The 26,196-nt window shown below is 33.1% G+C and overlaps 1 protein-coding gene across 1 annotated transcript in view; it reads left to right on the top strand.

The window, feature by feature from the left end:
• The window catches only part of LOC105213871 (uncharacterized), a 50,748-nt gene that overhangs the window by 12,869 nt on the left and 11,683 nt on the right, over positions 1–26,196 (top strand). The window contains exon 2 of the mRNA XM_029041416.2: positions 9,540–10,069. Coding sequence (XP_028897249.2) covers positions 10,022–10,069 — 48 coding nt within the window. The 5' untranslated portion in view covers positions 9,540–10,021. The remainder of the gene's footprint in view (positions 1–9,539; positions 10,070–26,196) is intronic.

Below are 26,196 nucleotides of genomic sequence, written 5' to 3'. Positions count from 1 at the left end.
ATTTCTCATTTACTTAATGCGACAGTTATAAAGCTTTCCGGTTTCTATCAATAGAAAGTATTTTTATTAAGATGACCTGCAACGTTTTAATTTAGTTTCTATATTATTTGTTTATTTTTGTCTTCTTCTTCTTCTTCTTTATCTCACATAGAAATTTATTAATTTGCATATTTAATGCGAATGCGTCAGTCAAACCGAAAAAAATTACTAATTTCATGTATACCGACAATTCTCTGTAAATGCGAAGAAACAAGTTTGACGAAGAATGGTTTCTAAATTGTCGTTGTTTTTGTTGTTGTTGGCTAACAAATGACAAGCGTGTTAGTTTACGTGTTATGCTAATTTTCACAGAGAATATACAACATACATATGTTTGTTTGTTTGTTTGTATGTTTGTATCAATTCATGCTTTCTCATTAAGAATTATCACTTTTTCTTATTTCTTCAGCAGCTTTTGTCTTGAGTTCGCCAAATTGAGTTTCTTTTCATAAAAGTTTGGTAACATATGGTATTAATGTTTGTTTCTTGCGGCTGATTGGCTATGCATTGAGGTTGAAAAATTCGCAATGAAAATGAAAAGTATATTTCTTTTGTTATACAAAATTGAGGCAAATAATCAAAGGTTTCTTTGATGCCTCTACTTGTGTGTATGCAAATTCTCATGTGAATTGCGAAAATCGTCAATGTCGGCCATTGACTTTTGGTTGAAAAGTAATTGTGGTTAGAATATGTCTAGTGACTTATTTGTTGCTGAAGCAACATAATTCGATTTTATGTGAAGATAGAGGCCATATTAAATGCAAGATTTTATGCTTTCAGTAAAAGCTTGAAGTGACCTTGAACTAGAATGAATGGGTCTATATACATAGAGGGATAGGTTGAAATTAATTGACTTCAATGGACCGGAAGAAACTGCAAGTTTCATAAACTCACTGGGAAATTTGGATTGAACCAAATATAGTTGATCAATATCACGAAATAACCCTCGAAGATGTATATTAGGTATATTAAACTGCCTTCTCAAGACCTAAAGAACTTAATTACTTTGAGGAATATTTTTACTCCACAGATCATCACGATCACCAAACCCTACTTTATCCTTTCCTTAAGAATAATTGATAAAATCACACATCCTGCAGTATTTCTACAATAAATAGAGATAACTCCGTATTCACAAAAGTTATTAACCGTTAGTTATGCTTTCAAAGCGTACATATGGAAACTAATTTAAATGCGAAGGTAAATTCACACCTCCTAATTTGTGAATTGTTGGCGGCAAGTTGAGACAGCAAGGTTGCAGACGAAAAATAAAATTAATAAATACTAATTCTTAATCTTTGCTGCAACGGTAAAATGTAAAAAAAAAATAAAACCGAAACCTGACACTGCAAAAACTTTCCGAACAAATGATGCTCAATCAATGACTTGACTATGCTGTTGTCGTTGATTGACTGATTATCCGATTGGCTAATTATGAAGTGGCCCAGCAACAATGCAACAGTAATAATAAGTAAGCTCATCTGCCATTGTTTTTGTTGTTTTTGCAGCATTAGTCAATCACGAAATGTGTTTTTTTAATCGGAAATACTGTAGTTGTACTCTCAATTTGTTCACGTTGGATGTTATGCAACACTTGTGGAGGCACTTTGGGTATATATTGCGTGTTTATAGATATTTGTAGGTTTATTTTGAAAATTTTTGTGTTGTTGGTATGTTTCCATATCTAATTTTCAAATTATCATACATATATAGATATAAGTATTTTAGAAAGTTAAAATGCCATTTACGGAAATATTTTCTAAAAAGCCAATATTTGAAACAAAATTGGAATTTAAAACCTTCGCCTTCTCTTTAATGCTAACTTCTAGAGATAAGATTTCTACGATCTCATGACTGCTTTTTCCATAAAATGGATAAATCACATAGAGATCACCATTTGTAAGCCATTTTGTACTTACCTCGCCTTAATCCCCTAATAATCATATACAGCTCTTCAAATTACAGTTCTAAAACATCAATATCATTAGCAAAAACATTTTTCATGTCTCGTCCCACGCCATTAAAAACTCAACGATCTACACATGCCTAACATTATAACCACTTCTATAAGTTTTTTGTATTTCTTAACGGTATTGGAATAATTCGTGTGTCAAAAAGCTGATTTTGCATAATTAAAACATAACTCATATGTGCGGCAGAAAATCTTTATGAATAAAATTTGAATGATTTTAATCATCTTTACGCAGTTAGCGGTTGATGATGTTTCACCACTGCGTCCGTTTCTAATTTGCATTTGATGGCTTTCATGATTTTGTTGTAGAAATTAATTTGTTGAATGATTAAACATGCAACTCGGAATTTGTAGATTTGATAGCTTCCACTCATCCGCACCTGATTAGAAACGCGTAGACTCATACGTATGCGTTTGAATGAGTTAATATCCAATTACCGTTGAAGGTTTCGATGACATGAAACAAATCGAAGAAGCAGTGTTAATTGGCTGCGCAGCAGGTGTAAATCCTATATAACGATAAGCTTTAAAGAATGCTTTTGTGTGCAGGGATTTAGAAGAACAAAATGCATATGGTGTTAAGGAATTTTTAAAATAGTTAATATTAATATTATTAAAATATTTGATATCAATGAAAAGAAGATTACTAAGACTTCTGCCTCATAAAGCATGTGAGTTGAGCTTCTAATCATCTTTATGTAGAAATAGTGAAATTCGATCTTTCCATTGTTGGTAAATCTCTTGGTTGATATCTAATGGCTAAATGATGTGTTTCTTCGTATGATTGAGAGATCCTGAGATAGCTCGAGATCATCAGGACAGACCTATTTATGTATTGCTAACACTCCGTGATTATTGTATTTTGTTTTCATACATTCTATTCGACCGTAAGTAAATTAAAGTATCTGAAATGTAAATAAAAACGCTATTTTTTGGTCACATTGCTGAAATAACAAAACCAAATTAAATTCGCCATAATTAAGTCTACATATTGATTTAAACCAAATGTGCCGCCTAAAAGTAACACTTAAAATAATAAAAATAATAATAAAACTTACAAGTCATACAGCAAGTGTCTGAATTAACTTCATTTACCACACCATTTTTTATTGATTTATACTCTCAATTTCATTTGAGAGTTCGTTGTATTGATTAGCGTCATTTCGGCTATTAGTTTCGTTTTGCTTTTTGTGACTTAGTATTTCCTGTTTATCGAACAAGTCAAAGGCTATGACAGCGTTGGTATTATGAATAAGCAAAAAACACTTCGAAAAAAGTAACAATACGAAGAACTGTGACGTGCGCATACATACATATGTATGTATATAAATATGTGAATTTTAATAGGAATACCCTGTAGGAATAAAATCGGCTATTGATTTTTGAGGTTATGTAGATTATAAATAATAATATAGCAAATCTGATTTTCTGAAATTTGAACTGATTCGTAGTTGTGATTTAAGAATTTCTTCATAATATTAATTCTGTTCTAAATATGTTTTATTATACCCTGAACAGGGTATATTAAGTTTGTCACGAAGTTTGTAACACCAAGAAGAAAGCGTCGGAGGCCCTATTAAGTATATATATAAATAATTAGTATGTTGAACTGAGTCGATTTAGCCATGTCCGTCTGTCTGTCTGTCTGTATATATACGAACTAGTCCTTCAGTTTTTAATATATCGTTTTGAAATTTTGCAGATGTTATTTTCTCTTCAAGAAAATTTGTCGTTGTCGGAACTGCCGATATCGGACCACTATAACATATAGCTGCCATACAAACTGAACGATCGGAATCAAGGGCTTGTATGGAAAACTTCCGCATTTTACAACATCTCTTCACGAAATTTGGTGTGAGTTATTGCTTATAGAAATAATTTAATCTCCGAAAAAATTGTTCAGATCGGTTGACTATAGCATATAGCTGCTATACAAACTGAACGATCGGAATGGCTTGTATGGCTTGTATGGAAAATTTTCGCATTTTACAACATATCTTCACGAAATTTGACATGGATTACTGCTTAAGGTAATAATATAATCTCGGAAGAAATTGTTCAGATCGGTTAACTATATAACCTTAATGTTTCTAGCAAACAACCCGGCTAAAAAGAATTAGTAAAATGTTTTTTTTTTGTTTACTTACTTTTTCTTACGTCTTTAGATTTGCTTAAACACATAGTTACTAAAAGAAATGCACCTGTGAAGGGTATATTAGCTTCGGTACAGCCGAAGTTAACGTTTTTTCTTGTTTTTAGTTTAATAATAACACTGTGAAGACACTGAATAAATATAATATTGAAATAGTTCAAAATTGTTAAAAAACAAAACGTTTGAATTTTTTAAATGAGATTTATATTTCCTAATGGGTACTTTGAATACAACTGTATACCTTTTTATTATAGTTAAATACATTTAAAGTCTGTAAAACAAGCGGTAGAAGAACTGAAGCTTCAATAAAATGTCTAAGTATAGGTGTGAACGTGTACTGTCATAAAATAATACAGACAAAAATAGGTATTAAGCCTTTGCTAGAACAATAGAAATGAATCTTACGAATAAAAAAACAAAAACGAAAACAAAAAAATTTAAAATAACAATAAATTGTCAATAAGCAATATTAAAGCATTAAACAAAAATAATTTTTTTTTTAAATTTTTTTTTGAGTTGGAATGCAGATCTTTTCTTAATGTAGTAGGTGAGTGGCTGAAAAAAATATTAAAATTTTAAAAAATTATAATTTTTATCTAAGAAAAATAATTTTAAATAATAATTTATAAAATAATTTTTATAAAATATTTATTATAACATCTTATAAACCTACTTCTGAACGCAAGTGTACCTACATACGCATATACAAAGTAACACAACCTGTTTTTCACTTCAATCATATTTAATCTAGAGGTGGTCTTCAAATTTATGGCAACCGCGCTGTAAAATGCGGGTTAGTCTCCACTTGGTAACACAGCGTCGAATTAAGTTCAAGTTTAAATATCCACATACATATATATATTTCTTTAGAAAAGTAATCATTTTTTGGGCATCATAATTGAATTACCAGTATATCGCCGCAAAAATCTGTAAATAAATTAATTAAGGCTGGAATAGTCATATGCTAGCAATTAGCCAACGTACGTACGAGTATGTGCGTACTAAAAATGCCTAACTCAGCAGCTGGCCGTTGGCTGCCGGCTGCGAAAATCAGAAATGAAAAGTGAAGGTGATTATTTTTTTGGGGTTTTTAGTGTACTGTTGTTGTTGTTTTGCCTGCGGTCACCACTGTCTTGGAGGTAAACATTTAATCAAATTAATTGTTCTCATCGAAGGCAAAAAAGAGGTGCTGGCATGCCAACAGCAACAGCGGCTACAAAAAAGAAGAACGTCAATGGCTAAAGAATTACAAAAAACGTTGATGATCGACTCGTAAGCGCTGACTGGTGTGAACAAAACGATTAATATAAAAGCGAAAGATTGTAGACGTAAATTTTCGAACATTGAAAAAAAACATCCACGAAGTAGAATGCCACTAAAACAGGATTTGCTTAAAATTTAGTAAGACCTATCCCACTCTTTGTGGGGTGTCCAAATGGTGAGCATTGCTATAGTTATAATGTAACATATGCACATACATATATGGGTGCTTACCTTGAAAAATTGGAAGGCATGGAATATCGGACAGTTTTTGAGAAGCCCTTCAAAAATATTACATAATTATTTTCTCTGTGGGGTATGCATTTCAAGTTTCTAAGGTACAAAAAATTGGTTGAATGTTGGTTCTAATGCTACTTGGTTTTTGTATATTTGGCCTCTCTACAGAGTAGAATTATTTTAAGATTTGGTAACCTAAAAATCGAAAAAGGAATACCTTAAAGATCTGATGAAAAGTAAACCCTTTTGCTCAATGCTTGAACCATTTAATGAGTATAATGATAAATGGTAAAATATTTCTTAATACCTCCGTCCCTGCATTCTTATAACATGAAATACAAAAGCACATAAATTTGGAAAGAAATTAATGACTTGATCTCTCATTCGTTTCCTAATGCAACACTGAGATCAGACCGTTTCTTCAATGAATTATGTAGAATATAATGTAGAAATAATTATGATGTCAACGTCAAATAAACGCAAACATAATCCTTTTAAATATTGGGGTCTATTAGAAAAAAGGAACTTGGAGTCAAATATGGGGGTCGTCGGGATTCTACTGCTGGTACTATCTCGTCTAAAATCGATGGAAACATTTTGTCTTCTCTTTCGTAATAAATATTTACGAAATAGAGTATTAACCATGTCTTCATCACGATATTTTTCAAAGTCGAGTTCCGGTTTTATAAAAAAGGAAAATATAATATGATATTCCGTTTAAAGTTTGAGACTATTTTGAGAATAATGTTACCGTAATCCCTCCTTAGTACAGTCTAAAATAGAAATAATTGCATAACCACGCCCACTTTCAATATAACGCTAATTGTAAACCAATTAGTTTAGGCATGAATGAAGATATTACGGCGAAAGTTATAGTACACCTGATATGTATATATGATAAGTATCTTTCAAGGACAGTATATATTTTTCGATGCCAATCTCTCGCAAAACCGTTAAATATGGAAAATTTTAAAAATGTTCTCGATATCTAACATAATTAATACGATCTCATATTGAAAGCATATAATTGAGTTAATCCTAGCACAAATGTCTCAATAAGCCTATAAATTATCGGATCCAGACGTTATCTTTTTTGGTGGGGTCTGTGGATCTCGGTACATTTAACACTTCTCAGGTTCTTATATAATAATTTGCAGGGTTGTTGTTTCAGACTTCAGAAAACGTTTTCTATATATTTTTAAGGATTGCCGCAAAGTTTATAGACCTTGGACGGATATAATTATGGTGACGGATATGACGGATATTATATGGTTGCTGTTTCATATCCGTTCCGGTTATGTAGAACCGACTGTTAGAACGCTTACGCCCGAAATAAGCTCTTCTTCACCTTTTTTCTTAAATTATTTTTAAATATGTGAAGTTAAAGATAGTCGAATTCCACAGATCCGTTAAATACATAAACATGCATATATTTGCATATAAGTATGTGTGGGTTTGCGGAGGAATGCCGACATATGGGTTTGACTTCTCAGCTGTTAACATGACAGCTTAAGTCTATTATTGGTATTTTATTGGCATCCATGTACATACATACGTAACGGTACATTATGTATGTGTGTGTTGTAAGTCAGTAGTAATTGTTTGGATTGCTTTATAAGACATGAATAGCTTTTGTTACACTCATTATAGCGATACAAAAGGGTCTTATGCAATTCATTTTTCCTCCAAATACAATATTTTATTTTTTTTTTGAAGAATGTACAAAGTAGTAGTAGTAATAGCATTTCATTGCGATTTCAATTATTAAGAAAAGTAAAAGTTTACAATCATCGCTGATTGACGCGCCGTTATGTGTGCCAGCAGTGCACTATATATGTATGTATGTGTGTTTGTGTGCCAGAGTATGCGGTTATAATTTATTCATGTACTGTCTGTTATTATTAAAAATTAATGAGTTTTGTGGGTGTTGTCCGAAGTGAGGTGCCGTAATTTCAGAGCTATTGTTTGATTTTGCCACGGATGAGCGCTGTATGTATGTAATCGGCTGTATGCGCATGTGCACCTGTCCCGATTTTGTATGCTTAGCGAGGTATTTATTATGGTATTATGTATGAATATATGTTGATGCAAGCTTGTATCAAATTGTTATAATAGGCGTGTAATCCGATCGCTAAGCGATTGTAGGGCGTCATTTAAGTCTGTAATTGATATTAACTGTTGTTTTTGTTATTTTCTGTTATTGAAATATTTATCAATATTAATGTATGCATGCTCAACGGAATGATTGCTAATTGTTGGACTCCCCGTTTCGGTTTAATGATGCTGTTTAATAGTGATCACAACGAATTCGAAAGAAATCCACATTATGAATGCATAAAATATGTCAAATACGTAATTAGTAATGCATGCTTCATACGAAGCTTATATTGTATATATACGAGGGTGGTTTGATAGGTCGTCATAAGTCGTGAAACTTTTGATTATGTGTTCGAAAGCGTTTCAGAAGAGGTTATCTATCATGGAAACAAAAATGTGAGAATATTGTGTGGTCATCAGAGTCTATTTGGAGTGAAATTTAAGTCAGGTCCAAATTAATACTGTTTGGTAGTGTGCAGAGAATAACACACTTTAAGTTTCAGAAAAACGTCACTCTCTTGGTTTCAAAGGAACCGAAACCGAAAATGTCGTAAAGTGAGGGAGGAGTTCGATAAATTTCGAAAAAAATTCGAACAAAAGAGGTTACCTCCCCAAAATGAGGTTAAAAGGTTGCCAGTTGATCTTTTAAGTTGCTTCGTCGGCAGAACCCCTGCTGCTATGTGATTCTAACCTACTTGCTAACCTCAATAGTTGACTCTCTATATTGGAAATTATTATATTATAGCTTTTAGTTATTTTTTAACCGACGGTAGGACACAATTTTCGGCATGGGCCTGGATATATTTGACATATTATTTCGTACAAACTTTAGGGAATTTTCGAAATACTTTGAGCCTGGTGGCAATCCTCGGATAATTTTTTCGTATTTTCAAAAATTTTGAGTACGCCAGGGTTACAATCTCTGGTTCCCAAAATTTTGTTGAAATTGGTCCAAAAATTCTTGAGATATGAACTTTCCCTTGTTGTTGTTGTAAAGCAGAAAATATGTCCCAAATATTTTTTAGGAATAATGCTGAATTGACAATCCTTGCCATGATACAAATCCGGATCCATTCCAGTTATTTATATAGACACGACCGTCGTGGAAACGAATAAACATTGAGAGATCTCGTAATCAAAGCCCTGAAATATATACCGTCCTTATTAAGTTTTCTGGAAATAATCCGATCCAGTTATATAAACTCGACCATCGCAAAAACAAATAAACATTCGTTTGGGAGTTCCCGTAATCAAAGCCCTGAAAGATATACCGTCTTTGTTAAGTTTTATATAAATAATAGTTACATTTTTGTTTTGTTTTTTGAGGTTGCCACTGGCGCATAAAGTTGTATTATGCATTATTGTCGCCGAATCACGGAATCAAACCTTTCAGTTAGTTTATTTCAAAAAAGTTGTATTTATTCAAAAATACTGTTATGTGATAATGAAGAATTGGTTTTAAGAACTTGGAGTTATAATCATCCCACCAGCCAGATAACTCTACAGTAGTTGTATACTAATATTAAGACACATTTTATGTTTAAAAAAAAAATTGATGTATTAAAAAAAAACCCCAGGCTTCCAAACTCCTCTCGTATTTGCATACTCACATATCATTAACATATATAATATAAAGGCATATTAAAAAACGTGAACTAAATTTACTAATGCATTTGTTGTGCCAATAAGAACATGGCCAACTGAATGTGGTCAGAAATGTATTCCGCATCACTAACCTGTTTTAATTTACCACTTTGTTTTACCTTTCTCCCACTCTTTTAGCCAGCAAACAACAGTAAGCAGTCAGCAGCCTTCAATTGGTCCAGCGGCAATTGCACAGAAATATTTAACGTTTTTTTCGTACTCATTCTCGCTTTACACTCCTCGCGCCTCGACGCCCCTATCGACAAGCCAGCATCGCGCTGCATAATGCATTGGTTCGCTAAAAGAAACAGTAATTCAACTAAACTTCGTACCGTTACAGCGGTATTGCCATTATGAATCACCGCGTGACGTGCACGTGAATCATAAAGGGCGAAAAGTATTTTGGTGGCATTTTATTCCCCTTTCCGTTCTTGTCTCATTTGAATAACAAAGTTGTGTGAATCCAGAAGCAGCAGCAGCCAGAAAGCAGCTGCTAAGAGTGGAGTGCTTGGAGGTGATCTTGAAAGTGATCTTCGAAAAAATATTATCAGGGCGAAACGCGAAATTAAGTCAAGTGCATAAGCAGCCAGACGCTGGTGAATTCTTATCGTGAGAACGTTATGGCATCACATTTGAGTTGGTTCGTCCAATTACTATTCCTGCTACTGGTGAGTTTATATTTATAAAGATTTATTATTTATAGTCTGCGAATTCTCATACAATATGCTTATTTAAGTTCTTTGAAATATTTTTACCTACTTGTGAATATCTAAGTTTTTGGAGTGTTACATAATTTAATTTATATCTGCAAAAAGCAATCGCTCACATATGATTTTTATATATCCCCAAAACCTCCGCTAATATCTGAGAAGTGTACTCTACGCCGAAGTAAAACGTTTCACTATGAGAACATACGATATTTGCTTGCGCTTTATTTTTATCAGAAAGGGACATATTCAAATTTTCACAATATCATCAGCCCTAAAGGAGTCTGAAATGTTCTTTTAAGTTATTTGCATAGTTTTCTAACATAATAATTTCTATTTGGGGTCACTATCCAACCAGAAACTTATATTGGGACATTTCTCTTCAAAGCGTTGATATTTTAATTTTTGTTTTTTAAATGGTAGCATACATTTAGGATACGAAACGGGATTTTGAGATATAGCTTGTCTATGTATGGTATAAAATATATTTTAAATTTAGGGAATGCCAGATAGCCAGTCGGTTCCTATTTTTTTACGTATAGAGTAGTACGTGTTCACTTGAAACCGGTGTTCCCGGGTCTGATCTGCATTTTCTCACGACTATTGAAGTCTTAAAAAAGAGAGACTGCTGTTAAAAACTTTACTTTCAAGTATTCCAGAAAATTCATTAAAAGTAAATCATTAACAGACCGGTGGTGCCGGAGCCCTTCATCGCGGTTGGTCGGCATGTTCTTGGAAGAGTTTACAAGAAGAGGAATTGGCAAGCAGGAATCGCTGCTGGCTGCATATGCAGGGACCTCGCCACTCCAATCTGAAATTCATACAATTAATTGCACTCCCCATTAACAAGCTGAGACAACTAGTGGCACTCTATACTGACTACTGCACACTAAGGTGTCATCTGCACAAACTGGAAATCTACTCGTCGGATCTTTGCAGATTCTGCGATCTGGTAGCGGAGACAATCCTTGACTGCCCGGCGATCGCGAATAAAAGAGGTCAGACAATTGGGGCTCTGTATTCTAAAAGTGGCAGTATCACATTCATCAACCCTGGAACACTGTTAAGGTTTCTTAATGTGACGGGGTTAGATGGTTTACTGTGATAACTGGAGACGGCAAAATAGACCTTAGGTCGCTGTGCAATCCTCAATATGTAATCTAATCTAATCTAAATCACAATAACGAGATAATCAGTTAATCTTACCTCGTTTGGATATTACGACTCACAATCCTTGTACCGCCGAAACAGTGTATAATTTTTGATCTTATTAAAATTATGATCAAAATTATATCTTGCTCTAAAACTATCCCTACAGTAACCGTACTAAATGCAAAGGGGTTTGATGCTTCAATGAGTCTTTTTTTTTGTATTGACAAAAAATTTGAAACTCTGTATCGTAAGAATATTTTTTTTTCTAAGTGATATCGATATCTTTCAAAAGTGAAAACATCTTGAATTACACATCTTAGAACAATCTGCATAAAATTGTTTAAAGTAAAACAAATAAAATTAAACTGATTGTAAAATCTAAAACTAAGTGGTCGCCTCTTCAAATCGTAATTAATTAAACAATTAAATGTCCGATCAATTATCGGCGTTGTACCCCGAAGCTAGGCACCCAACCTAAATAAAGTGATTTGTACGAAAATAGCTCCAATAATAATGGCCAACAATAGAAAATTGATGGTTTTCGAAGAATTTCGCTAATATGCTAATAACGGCAATAAATGCTTCATTAATTGTGGCCAATAATGTCGGTGGGATTTTTAAACTTCGCCTTTCAACGGATGTTCGTGTTGTGCGCTGCTCTCGTTTGGTTTGCTATTCGCATATATTTCGAGGCGTTTGTACGAAGCTCGGCTTTACTGCTGTTACTATTGTTGTAGTTGTTACTGCTATTATTGTTGTTGTTGTTGGCATTACATTGTTGTGCTGACTGTTGCAATTTGAATTGATTGAGTTGCAATTACTAGCGCACGCCGCTGCCACTGCTGTTGCCACCGCTTCAACTTCAGCTTCTGCTGCCTTCACTGCGGTTGTTTTTGTTGTTGTTGCTATTGTGCGCATATGCAATGTGATGGCGATAGTGGCTATTGCCGCTCACATAATTGGTTAATTGCATGTGGCATTGCAATATAGAATAGTAGAGTTGTCTGAAGTCGTTTTGAAGTGACCGAGTAGAATTTGTTGTATTACAAAACACGCACACACACACACTTGCATACAGTGCTGGTTAGTGTATCGACTATGCAGTAGTGCAGTTAGTTAGTTGGCTAGTTGATTAGCAGATCGTTCGAACGAATGAAGCGCATTTTCAGCTTTTTTTCTTCTATCTTTTATCATTAGTACTTCGTTTTGGCTAATATTGTTTCGACAATAGAGTACAATACACTAGCTACAATTTCAATTTCGTGCTGGACATTGCCTACTGCCTTACAAATTCGTATAAATTTACATATTTTTTGGATATACTTACCTCTTCAAGGTATATATGTATTTCTGTAACATTACTACAAAGGTATCAGTTTCGGTTGCTATTTGAACGCTCATTAGTTAAAAATAATTGCACGCGATTGTGCGCATGCGCAACCTCTGCCAACACACCAACGCAGCAGCAACAACATATCTACTCACAATCATATATTCATGGCGTGCACTCTAAGCAACTGCACCGACGTCGCAACGCGTCGCCATCGCTGCCATCGTACACAATTATAGGAAAGCCATTGTATTGCTGCCGCTATACTATAATTTGTGAATTATTATTGTGCGCTACTCAAGCATTTAGCCATTCTATGGCGTATTGTCTGCGCACCGGCCAAAGGTGGCAGCAGGAGTGACCAGCTTTGTGCAATGAAAACCATTCAAACTGGTCGCAAATAAATGAGAAATAAGAAAACCAAAGCAATTCTAACTAAATTACAAACTAAATATTAAACGGAGTATTACAACAAAGTGCATATACATACATATTATATATAGACTTACAAGGTAGTGATGTGGAACCCGTAGCAAAGCTTATATATGAGTTTTTCATTTATTTAAATGTTTATATTGTTGGGTCTGGTGGTGAACGAGGACAAGATAAAATATCTCCTGTCACCAAACAAACAGTCAGTGCATTCGCGTCTTGGCTCCCATGTCACTGTTGACAGTCATAGCTTTGAAGTTGTGGATAATTTCGTATACCTAGGCACCAGCATCAAGACCAATAATAATGTCAGCCTTGAAATCCAACTCTTGCCAATAGGTGCTACTTTGGACAGAGTAGGCATTTGAAAAGTAAAGTGCTCCCTCGACGAACAAAAACTAAACTCTACAAGTCCCTCATCATTCCCGCCCTACTTTATGGTGCAGAAGCGTGGACGATGTCAACATCCGATGAGAAGGCACTAAGAGTTTTCGATAGAAAGGTTTTGTGGAAGTTTTAAGGTCCCTTAAACAGTGGCAACTTCGAATACCGCAGACGATGGAATTATGAGCTGTATGTGTTATTCGACGACATAGACATAGTTCAGTGACTAAAAAGACAGCGGCTACGCTGGCTAGGTCATGTCGTTCGAATGGACGAAAACACTCCTCTGAAAGGAAGCCGAGGGAGACCTCCACTACGATGGAAGCACCAGGTGGAGAAGAGCCTGGCTTCACTTGGTATTACCAAGTGGCGCCAAACTGCCAAAAGGGGAGATGCGTGGCCCGCTGTTGTGGACTCGGCTATAACAGCGTAAGCGGTGTCAACGCCAGCCAAGAAGAAGAATGATCCTTATTGAAGAATATAATTCGAAAGTTATTCGTTATCGCTTTCGGCTTTTATTGATGTCTGAAGACTTCGCAAATTCGTAAAGCTTGAAATGAAATTGTTTTTGGTTGGACGAATAAATATTAAATTTAGTTGATATTAAAATTTTAATATTTCATATAATATTTTTCTAAGTTCAATTTTTTTTTTTTACTTCAATATTTTATTATAATTCTTCCTTAAGTAAGTTTAAATTTGTTTTTAAAAAATTAAAGAATTTTACTGATTAGTACACGAATCCCGAAAAAACGTTACTAATGTCACTAGTCCTCTAATAACAACGGTTTCAGTTCGTATGCATGTTTACTTGCTATTCTCGGCGGCTTTTCTTTTAAAATGTTTTAAAGTGAATGCTTCATGTTCACTCAAAGTGTACAGATTCGTTACATTTAGACGCCGACTAAGCAAAAAGAGTGACTATTTGATATGTTCAAAGCGAAATAAAATTATACAAGTAGTGTTATCAATTCGAATACTCAGTATTCAAACCATCTAAGTAGTTACAGGAAGAGAATTTTCTTTATTTTAGTAAAGGTTTCATTACAGTTGTTTGTGTATTGCATAACCTCAAAAATTTATATAACCTTATAAAACAATTTTGATAATTTGTCATTGGCGAACTGAAAATTTGTGATATTTTACGACATTTATGGATTTTGGCGAATTTTCGGTAACTATTATTAAAACATTTTCTTAAAAATATTTAGCTATTTATTTATGTTCCAGTGGGTTATAATTTTGTAGTGAAAGGGTATTAAATTTATTTACAAGTAATAAATATATGTACGTAGTAGGTGAAGGCAATTTTTGTTTTATTTATGTACCACTCTGTACTTGTTTTTGTTGAGTGTTGTGAGGGTGCTATTAAAAGAGACAAATGTGTTATTATGTCACAATAAAAGGGTTGCCATGTTGCATAAATTTTACTATTCATTTTAGTACTTCCATAATTAGCAAAATCAAGTCTAACATATAAGAATTTTGATAATTTTGAAACTTTTTAAAATTGTTAGACCACTCTAGAGCTAACCAAAAACTATGTTTTATTCTGGGAGTAAGGAAAAATTTATTCTATAAATATTTCTTTTAGGCTTCATTAAACTCTTATATTAGTTTATACAAATTAGCTATTGATATTTTCATATAAATTAGCGTTAACTAAATCACACTTTGCTATGTGAAAAAAAAAACAGAAATATTTCTCTATATAAATTTATTAAATTTATTTTTAATTCATAGTAGTCACAATTTGTACCCACACCTCTAACGTCAACCCACTCCGCTGGGACGGCCGTTGTCACATATAATAACTGACAATTTTCCATAAAATTTTGAAACTTTGTGAAAAGTCTGTCGCTAATTCGATAATTGGCAACTCTCTGCTGTTAATATATGTATGTATGTATATCAAAGTGAATGTAGTGCGCGCACAATTAAAGTCCAAAGTGGACAGTAACTGTATGTAAGCGCAGCGCAGCGCCACTATCAAAATCGCGCAACAAAGCTCACCCACAAACGAACGCGCATGACAAAGAGCTGATGGCGGCGGCAGCCAACAGGAGGCTTTTGCGGCGCACCAAGTGACTGCTGACTGCTCCCATGTGGCGCGCAGACGTGCTATTCACCACTTCAGCCATTTTGCCGCCAACTGCCAAGCGATTTACGAAGCAATGCATTCACATAGATGTATGTTTATATATTTAAGTGTGTGTCTGTGTTGCTTTGCGCGCCGTTGGCAACTTGGCAGCATGGCAGATTCTATTTTTAGTGACAGGCCACATTCAAAGCGTCAACACTGAGCGCCGAACAGTTGCGACTGGTGTTGATAGCTGGATGCTATGGCGGCTGACTGTCATGGCGCCGCGCTTTCGACGATCTAATGGGGTTTGTCACCACTTACACTTATTACTTGGTGGAAATTTGTTGGAATTTTTTTTGTAAATAAATATTTGATTAAACATAGATAAGATTATATGTATTGAATGTATGTTAGTTATGTATATACTTTTCTCTTGCATCTTCCTTCTATCAAAATTTCCTGCACGTCGCCATAACTCACAGAGTAAGTGCACGTTTCATAAATTATGTTTGTAAATTTTTTTTATTTATTTATTTATTTATTTACTTAAATAATGTTCATAAGTAAAATGTATATTTGTAGCAATCCATAAATTTAAAAAGCCTGATAAATTTAAGGCTACTTCGAGTATCATATCACATAATTTTGTCGCTCCTACCCATGATTTTATGACTTTACTCGCCTGAAATAAACGAGTCATTATGCATTATAAGAATGAGCTTTAAAATCACCTGCAGCACAATTCCCATGCACAAACACAAATATTTAATTTTATTGTTCTATTTCTTCATGTTATGTTATGTACGATTTTAATTTCAATTTTCATGTTTCACTATTAATTGAGCGAAAGCGACACACAAAAGACTTAAGCAACGAACCGCTCATTGCAATAACCAGCTCATTAGGGTGGGGAACAAGTTTGTTTGCTAGACATCACAAGCAATTGTATTGTTATTGGCTTGCTCATGTCATGTATTTCACAGAAAATCAATAAAAAAACAACAGCAAAAAACAACAAACAACAAATAAATAAATGGCCACATACTCAGTGCCACAAATAAATAAGACAGCAACACATATAACATAGAATACGGAGAATACAAGCGTTTAATGTTGAAAGCACTTTGCATAGTCCATTAATTGTGTTGCGCTACAACTAACTCATTAAGGCAGCGCTGTGAAAAGGTTTATGGATTTTTGAATTTTTGACGTTGTACAGCGATATTATTACGTTTGTTTTTTTTCTGCACAGCAAGTATCTAATAATAATAAACTTCCTGCTTAATTTCAAACACTAATTATGCTTTGCCTAAATCTCAGCTGAACTCAACTGAAGTCAACTCAACTCAAGAATTGCTATGAGAAAATTTGCTATTCGGCGTGCAAACGAAATCGAAACGGTTTAACAAGGCTAAAGTTCAAATTGTAATTAACAGCCGCTAAGTATTTGAAAAATTAATTAATTTCTTAATTAACTACTAGTTCTGCATAGGGGCAGTGTCTGCGCATTTTGCAGTTGACATAATGTTAATTTCCGAAAATGGAATCGTCATAAATAATGCGATTGATTAATTAACTAATTGATTAGCAATAATTTTTACATATTTTTGCCATAAATCACACAACACAGCACAGTTGGATATTGAAATATATCAATTGAATGATGAACGCAAGTGTTTTCAAATATGTGTGGCTTTCAGAATATTGAGGTATAATAAATATGAAACGGAATTGGAAATAAAAATTTGAAGCAATATTTGTGTGAAACATTAATAAATAAATAAAAAATTTAATAAATAATGACTTTATCAACAATAGTATTTAGTAAATATAATTTAATAACATGACACACTGTTTAGTTTTCTGATTGATTTTTTGAGGTACATAATGTATTAAAAAATAACGGTAATGTCGTTTTTTGGAAAAAATATTTACCCATTCATCTACATTAATGTTGTCGCCTTTAAAATAGTCCTCATTTGAAAAAAAAATTTTGACATTTGAACTGTCCAAACCCGAGAAATTTTAGGTTTTACAATTCCCGTTATTTTTTGAACACCTCACATACGTTACAGGAAGTAGTTATTTTTGAAACACGCCAATTATTGAGATTTTTTAACTTTTCGATAACGTTTTTGTTGAATTTTACAATTCCCGTTATTTTTTGAACACCTCAATTGAGTTGCCGGAAGTAATTCTTTTTGAAACATACCACCACCGATTATTGAGATTTTTAACTTTTCGATAACATTTTTGTTATGCGAATAGACTTTTGCCTCAAAAATAAAGCTCAATATTTTGTATTCAGGGATCACTTTCTCAAAACCGAAAATAGCAAAAAGACAGTAAAGACCAGATAATACGATAGATATGGGGAAGCATTTCTCAGTCGGAGTCTACGTAATTGGTACGGACTCAGATTTTTATTCGGCCAATGACTATCAAATCGGCAGCATTCCCTAAAATTATTTGAGGAATGTTTTATTCGGCTACAATAACAACAACATATATATGGAAGAAATTTTAATCATCCTCAATTTACGGTCATACATCCCCTTTGGGACATCTGTTTTATCGTTTGCGGTGGTCATATTATATTTATGGAATTTTCCTAACATTTTTTAGTGTTCATTCGCATACATATCTATTTAAGGATAGAAGTAATCATAAAGCAAATTAACTAAATTCTAGTGCTTACCGATCTGCAGTTACTGTTTAAATGTTTATGATAACGGGCTATAACCAGGACATACGTGAAATTTCATTAATGTTCGAAAGCTCATAAAAAAATTTCTCAAGTGAATCGGTTCTATAATGGATATAAACCAGCCTTCGAGTTACACCAAATCTTGGGGCTTAGTGAAGACGTGCAAATAACTTCTATTACAATGTGCCTGAGCAATCTTGTTTGATTTTGTAAACGATAGTTCCAACCTTAGGATTTACTTCAAAATCTTGTACTTCAAGTTTTTAAAATCGGTTCATAATTTCTTTTAATATATATAAATATACCCAATTTGAGGAGGTCCGCATTTCTGTTTCACTTTATTTGGGTTATATAAGTCAACAAAAATAGTTGAAAATCTTTAACTGAAGATAAAATGAATGAACTCGATGTATAACCTGTTTCCTGCCTTCCTTTCACAATGGGTACTATGAAACATGGATGCCTTCGGTACATATTTTGCAACAAACTGATTGATTTTAATTTAAATATATCTGAAATAACTAAGGGTACTTAGTAAATGTGATAACCATTAGGTTTTGAAAACCTCTCTATCTTTGAAATTACATGGCTACATTTTGTAGTTTGTACTAATATAACAGATATCGAACGAAAGAATACCGTTCAATATGTAGGCCGTAAAATACTAATAAAGCAGAGACACAATTGCTTTATTACATAACTTTTGATAATTGAATCAAATTATTTGGTAACCAATTATTAAACTGCCTTCATAAATTCGAATGGGCGCCAGTATGACTTTTAATATTTTGAAGTCAACTAAAATTGCCTCGTCAAATGCAGCGCCATATAAAAACAAACCGAAGATATTTAACAGGATAAGAGGGCCATAAACGATATGAAACGCGGCATGAGCTCATGCATAAAGCGCTTTGAGTTATTAATATGTCTTGCATATGTTGCAGCGATTGACATGAAATATAAACGAAAAATGCTAATTCGCGATTTGCATGAGTGAAGTGCAGAAAAAACAAGAAAAAAAATGGAATACAAATGGAATGAACCAGAACATGACACTTGGCAAATCGCTTAAGAACTACCGAAATGTTTATGTTTATTAAGCCATTCTGACAAATTTAATAGCAAATCGCGGCGAATTGTAAGCTGCATGTCAAATTGTCACAACCAGCCATCAAAGGCGTACATATCATTCGATATATTTACTATATATATGTGTATATATATAGATCAGGGCAATCGACAAGTTAGCAGTCAATGGTAGACAGCTGTAGTTGGCGGGATGGTGAACTATTTAACAGCTATCGAATGAAAATGTATGTATATTTATAATCATATTTGGATGCTGCGCGGGCGGTTGCCGTTCTGAACTGAACTGAACTAAGCTGAAAACTAGTTTGGTATGAATATAAATATCTAGTATATACATACACTGACATACAGAGATATTCGCTCACAGTTCAACTTCCACTTCGCTGTCTGTCTGTCTGTCGCTGATTGCGGCTAATTAAAAATTATTTGTTTGCCACGCTGCTACTTAAAAACTTCTATAATTTCACTGTATATTGATATATTTACTCACTCCTATATAAATATATCTATATATAAGCATATACAAATTTATGTACTGGTATGAAAAAGTGCCACTTGAAAGCGGCACCTTAACTCCTTGCACTTGAAAACGCGCTAAGTGTACAACGTGCGCTCGATCATTATCGCGGCGGCGAAAAGGCGAAAAGAAATTGAAATTGTCTATTAATGTATGGCAATAAGAATAAAGCGTCAGTACTTGTATATAAAAGCAAAATAAAAACATAAATTTATCTCAAAAGATTAAAAGAACAACACAGCGTAAAGGTGGGAATAATAAACTCTGTGTATGTGTGTGTGAGTGTGTGCTATAAGAGATGGTGGAAAAAACTGGCGATAATGACTTGATTGGCATTTAAGAGGTGTCAAGAAACGTGGGTGTCTGCACTAGATTTACAAACCGAACATGACTAATAAAATGTTTTATTTTGTGTATTGAGTAAGTACGTTCGAGAATACTGCGGTGTGAAATGCTTAAAGTAGTTGTATTGGAAAAGAAAATGGTTTGAGTTAGTGAGATAAATTATTTGTAAACTTTTACTTACACAATATGCTTAAGTATATTATTAGCTACTAAATGACAAATATTGACAAAAATTATTAAAAAACAGTAAATGAGTAAAGAGTAAAATAAAATATAATAAAAAATATTATCATCTCAGTTTTTTTTCCAAAGAAATATTATATAGATTTCTTAATTATTTTTTTTTTTTATGTACGAAAAATAGGTTCCATTCATTATTTCAATGAAAACATTCTAGAATCGTACCACCGATTTATTTTTGATTTTAATATTTGCATTATATACGTACTATATTCCCATTGGAATTGAATAAATGTTTTTACAGGTGGCATATCCTCCCAAATATATTTTCAACCTCTTCTGCTTGATACCCACTGTTTCTTTATCTTTTATTTTTGCCTTTTGAAACATGTGGCAACATGTGAAACTGTAGCAATAGACGTTGTTCCGGAGTTTGTTAGTTATGAAGTGGCAAACCAAACTGAGTATAAATCAAGTAACAACTGTCAAAAAGATCAACTCGAAGAAAGGATTGCCTCATAGAAAAGCACACATCTAGAAAACACCCGTTATAATGTAAGCTGATGTTTTAAATGGAGTAACATTTTGTAACATCGTTTTTCTGCTCTTTCACAAATACTTTGTAAAAACAATTTCCTTAATTCTATAAAAAATGTCTAAGGTACAAACCATTGTCACTTATATAATTGCATTTTAACAATAGAAGCAAAAACGCAACTGCGTTCATTGCGGATATTGTGATCCGATTAGTCAACACCTACGCTGGTAGTTGTATACGTAAGAACACTAAATCTACTTTCAATTCTTGTAAATTTAATAATTTTATTAATCATTCATTGTGGCGCTGCATTATTGATTAATGAAACAGCATTGAACTAGCCCATTTGGGAACGAGACCAGTCTGCGGGCCAAATGCAACAAATAAAGCCTGTCACGAAATGCGCGAATTACATACATACAATTATGCTAATCGGTGCGGTGAGACCTTTTTCATTTTCGCTGCAGGGTACGAGTATTAGCATTAACATGCCGACACATGCCCACACACATCTACACACTCGCATGCGTCGGCTTGTCCGAATAGTTAGAGGTGTGCGGCGGCCCATTCTTCTTGTTTGGTGACAATTTACATGCTCTGTTTGTGCTTTTTGTTATTTTTTTTTTTGTTTTTTCTTCTCTAATATTTTGTTGGCTTTGTCATGAGTGGCATGTGCGCTCAAGTTGACAAGTAACGCTCGTTCGTTCGGTCGTCATCATCGATTTGATTGAGTGAATTACAATAATTACTTGACATCTACTCATTCAATTACGCCATCAATTAATCAAATGGAATTGAAGTTTTTTTGCGAGAAATTGCTTTGCATTATTCGAAGAATTACTTGCATTTGTTAGCTGTACATAAATTGGCCGCTATTATGCTCTCGTACTTGTGTACTTCTACCGGGTGTCGCTACTTCCGCTAAGTTGACAAGCGTGAAAATTGTCGCATATTGATCGTTGATTGTTGCATAGTTTCGAAAACAGAGGCCCAACAATTAAACTAATAAATTATTGTTAAAATTCCGTTCTTTCAAATTTGTATACCGTAGTCGGGCAGAACAGTAGCTTTTCGAATCAGAAGTGTTAATGACACCTCCTGCAAAGCTCGCCTGGTTGCTAAAAATACGTTTGCTTTTGTTTTTATTGTCTTTCTCCTTTAAAATAAAAGCCATTGTTTAGTTGATCGATGAAAGTAAATAAGTTCTGATAATTGTGCGCATAGTTCGGTTTTATCTAGATTTAGCCCTAAGATATGTGGAGGTCGTTGATATTCTTTGTTACAAAAGGCGGATTTAAGAATGAAATTCCACGAAATTTTATATTTAGAATGGTTTGATTGCTAATTGAAGCGGACCTGCAAATTGTATTGGGTGTCATTTGTCATAGTGTTTAAATTGAGCACTCGCGTGCAAGCATTTTCTAGATTTTGGCATTCTTACCACAGTGAGCGCGTGTTTTTTTTTCAGCCATATTTGTTCCTAAGTCTTGATTCATAAGTGTTCTTATATTATATTTTTAATAAGAAAAAGTGTATATAAAATTAATATTATGTACTTCACAATTTTAAAAAATAATTTTTTTCATTAAAAAAAAAATATCAATAAAATTTGAAAAAATTTAACAAACAAACAACAAAGAAACACAATTTTCGGAAAAAAATATATATATTATATTAAATTTTTTAATAAAATTAATATTTTCAAAAAAAATATTTAAAAAATTCGAAAATTTTTGTTTGAATTTCTAATAAATTTTAATTAGAAGGTTCTTCGTTATTTTATATAATTTAAAACAACATCATTCCTATTTTATATACTTTATTTTATATACGAAAATGTATGTGTGTTCGAATTTACTAAAATTAATGTCCATTCACAATTTACATTAAAATAAATAATTTTCCAAAAAATTTCGAATTTTCGAGTAGTATAGTTTTGTTCACATAACGGTTGTTTGTGTCTCCCTGAAATAAAAGAATTCGATATGGGGTTATATATAAATAAATGATCAGGATGACGAGTGGAGTTGAAATCCGGATGTATGTCTGTCCTTCTGTCCGAGCAAGCGATAACTTGAGTAAAAATTGGGATATCTTAATGAAACTTGGTACACATATCCTTTAGCACCCTGAGGATGTTGGTATTGAAAATGGGCGAAATCGGACCATTGCCAATGGAAAACCGAAAATATATAAAGTGCCATAACTAAGGCATAAATAAAGTTAGAAAATTTGGTACAATATGAAGGGGCATATTTGGATTAATTTTTTTTTGAGAAAGTGGTCGTGACCCCGCCTCCTATTAAGTTTTATGTACATATCTCGTAAACTACTACAGTTATATCAACCAAACTCACTAAAGCCGTTTCCTTTAGCTATTTCCTTATATAGTTCAAAAATGGAAGAAATCGGATTATAACCACACCCACCTCCCATACAAAGGTTATGTTGAAAACTCGACCAATTTCAATGAAATTCGTTTCATAACATTCTTCTGGCATCCCAATGATATGTTATGAAAATAGTCCAAATCGGTTCACAACCACACCTACTTCCCATATACCAAAACTTTGAAGTCGATCTGAAACGTTTACTTTACAATATGTAAAGTAAGCACTAGTGAAGCATGTCGGAACAGAACTTTGCATAAATACTGCATTTATAGTGTGGCATCGACCATATAAAAATCGCCGAAATCGGACCATAAGTATTCAAGGTCCCATACATCGAACATGAGAACTTCGAATAATTTTTTTTACCGAAAATATATATCTGGCCATAAAAACTTATTATTGTTCTTAGACACCTCTGTTGATACTCGAATAGTAGAACCCTCGAAAACAAATACTTTTTTATTTTTTCTTTTTCCTTTGACTTAACTTTATTGTGAAGATGGGAATCCTTTTTTTACAACAAGATTTTATCATCGAAACCATGGAATAGTACATTATGAAATAAGATCCTAAATTTTGATATTTCACATCAGTGAAGCCTTTAATCATTAACGTTACATCTTCCTATGTATTTATCTCTATCTCTTTGAGAAAACTACTAGTAACTTTACTAAAAAAAAAATTCACATCAAAATTTCAATAAAAGCTCATTACTTCTAAAAAAATATTTATTTAATAATATTATACAAAAGTTAATTTAAACCTTCCACAACAGTCAACCTAAAGAGGTGTAACCAAAGCTAACATTAAAATTTGTAAGGTCGTTGTGATAAACCTAGTAATACTTATTCATACTTCACCTCTCTTCTCCTCTATGCTGCCAATAGAGTAATTAAAATTTTAGTTCAAAATTGTTAAAAATTAATTTAAATTTGCTTTTATATTAATAATAATAATTTTATTGCGATTTGCATATATTAAACATAATTTAATTATGCATTACTTTAAAATTAATTGAAATTAAGTAATAATTGTATAGCAATATAAAGCTCAGACGAATGGCATATATGTATGTTTTTGGTTGTTTTAGCGATTTGACGCGGCTTCGTTTTGGCTCATAAGAATCCGATGGCTCAAATTTAAATGAAATACCATTCGTTACGGTTGACAATTGCACGGAACAGGAACGTGCTAGCGGTTATTGTTGCTGCAATTTGTTGTTGTTATGTTTAAGTTTTTTGTTTTGTTGCTATTGTTTGCAAATTCGCCACAGTTCCTTAACATATTTGTGACATGAAGCGTTTTAGCGGCTGGCGCATAATACGGTAGATAGATAGATCGTATTATATATTATTTATGCATAAATGTAGTTGTAGTTGTTTTTTGTCGTACTCGTATGTGACACCCAAGTGATGAATTGCATAAATTTCTTGTGGCAAAGGTAACCGTATATTTTTGGCATCGTTTTTTTTCTTTAAGTTTCTTAAGATTTTTCTCTTATTTAAATTTCAATTAAATGTATTTTTTTCATATCGAATTTTTTATTGTTGTTGTTGTACTCGTATATCGCCAGTAAAGCGGATTACGCAATTAAAAAGAATGCCTTTGTTTATATTTCTTTTGTGCAGCAACTACTTGTTCTAAAAACATTGCATGCATATACTATATACAACAGATATGTATTTATATATTTTTTTTACTCAAATTACTTTTGTTGTTACAGTTGTTGGTTTTTTTCGTTTTGCGTGTAAGTTTGATTTGAAAGCGAGCGCAATTAAATACCTTTGAGTGATTTCGTGTCAATGTTAAATTCCAATTCACTAAAATAAAAGAATGTAAACGGCTTTTCAATACAAATAAACAAAAACAAAAACAAAAATAAAAAATTACATATAAATACATACAAACATACATATATATATATGTATACATATATTGAAGCTAATATATGCAAGTCAATGTACGCTTATGCTATTAAGTTGGCTTTGTGTGCGTGTGGTGCCACTTTACAGTTCAATTATATGTAGCACTTCTGCTATTTTGTACTTTTATGGCAAAGCCACCAATTGCTTGATATACATATGTATATGTACATACATACTTACATATATATAATATGAAATGCATAAATGTATGACTGATTGTTGCACTGCACTCTTAACACACTACGCCTTGGCTACTTTGCTACATATGCATTTGTTGTTGTTATTGTACATACTATGTATACATACATGCACTCGCCTATCCAAGCGTTTGTAAATGTTTTTGTAATATTACCACATATGCGAAGGTAGCGAAAAAAAGGTGTGCACACTCCTTGCTGATAAAGCTGCTGCATGTTGTTGTTATTGTTATTGCTTTTGTTATACTTATAGTTTGTTTACATTCAACTCACTATTTACTACCATTTACTACTCTCTTATTAAGCAACTAAAAGCTTAGTTTTTCTACTAATATTCTGCATTTGAATATTCTATAGCTTTGTTGTATATTTGTTGTTATTGTTATTACAACGTTGTATTGACAGCAAACCAACTGTTTGCAGCTAATCTTTAAACTGTGATCTAGAATTCGCGCCCACATAATTGCAAACGGCGCTCGCGTGCTGACGAATGAAGTCAAAACCATGGAGGCAATGAAGAATGATTCCGTTCAAGGTCTTAAGGAGAGGAAATTGTATAAAATTATTTGTTTAAAATTTAAATGCCGTTAGCGTTGCAAATGCTCTAGATTACAAGATGCATAGGGGTGTATGGGTATTTGGCAAGTCATAAGTTTTCAAAATCGATCGGGTTATCGGATTCTGTTGCTGACAAATGTATAAAATGAGGGAGAGGCTAAGGACATATTTGTAATATTGATTTATGAAGACGTCGCATAACTTTTTATAAGAAACTTGTAACCACGAACCTTTGTTATACATATCGCGGAAATCTGT

The sequence above is a fragment of the Zeugodacus cucurbitae genome, chromosome 2 (genome assembly GCF_028554725.1).
Source record: "Zeugodacus cucurbitae isolate PBARC_wt_2022May chromosome 2, idZeuCucr1.2, whole genome shotgun sequence".
Lineage (NCBI taxonomy): Eukaryota > Metazoa > Arthropoda > Insecta > Diptera > Tephritidae > Zeugodacus > Zeugodacus cucurbitae.
Note: the sequence above shows the minus strand (reverse complement) of the source record. Positions and strands in the feature narration are given on the sequence as shown.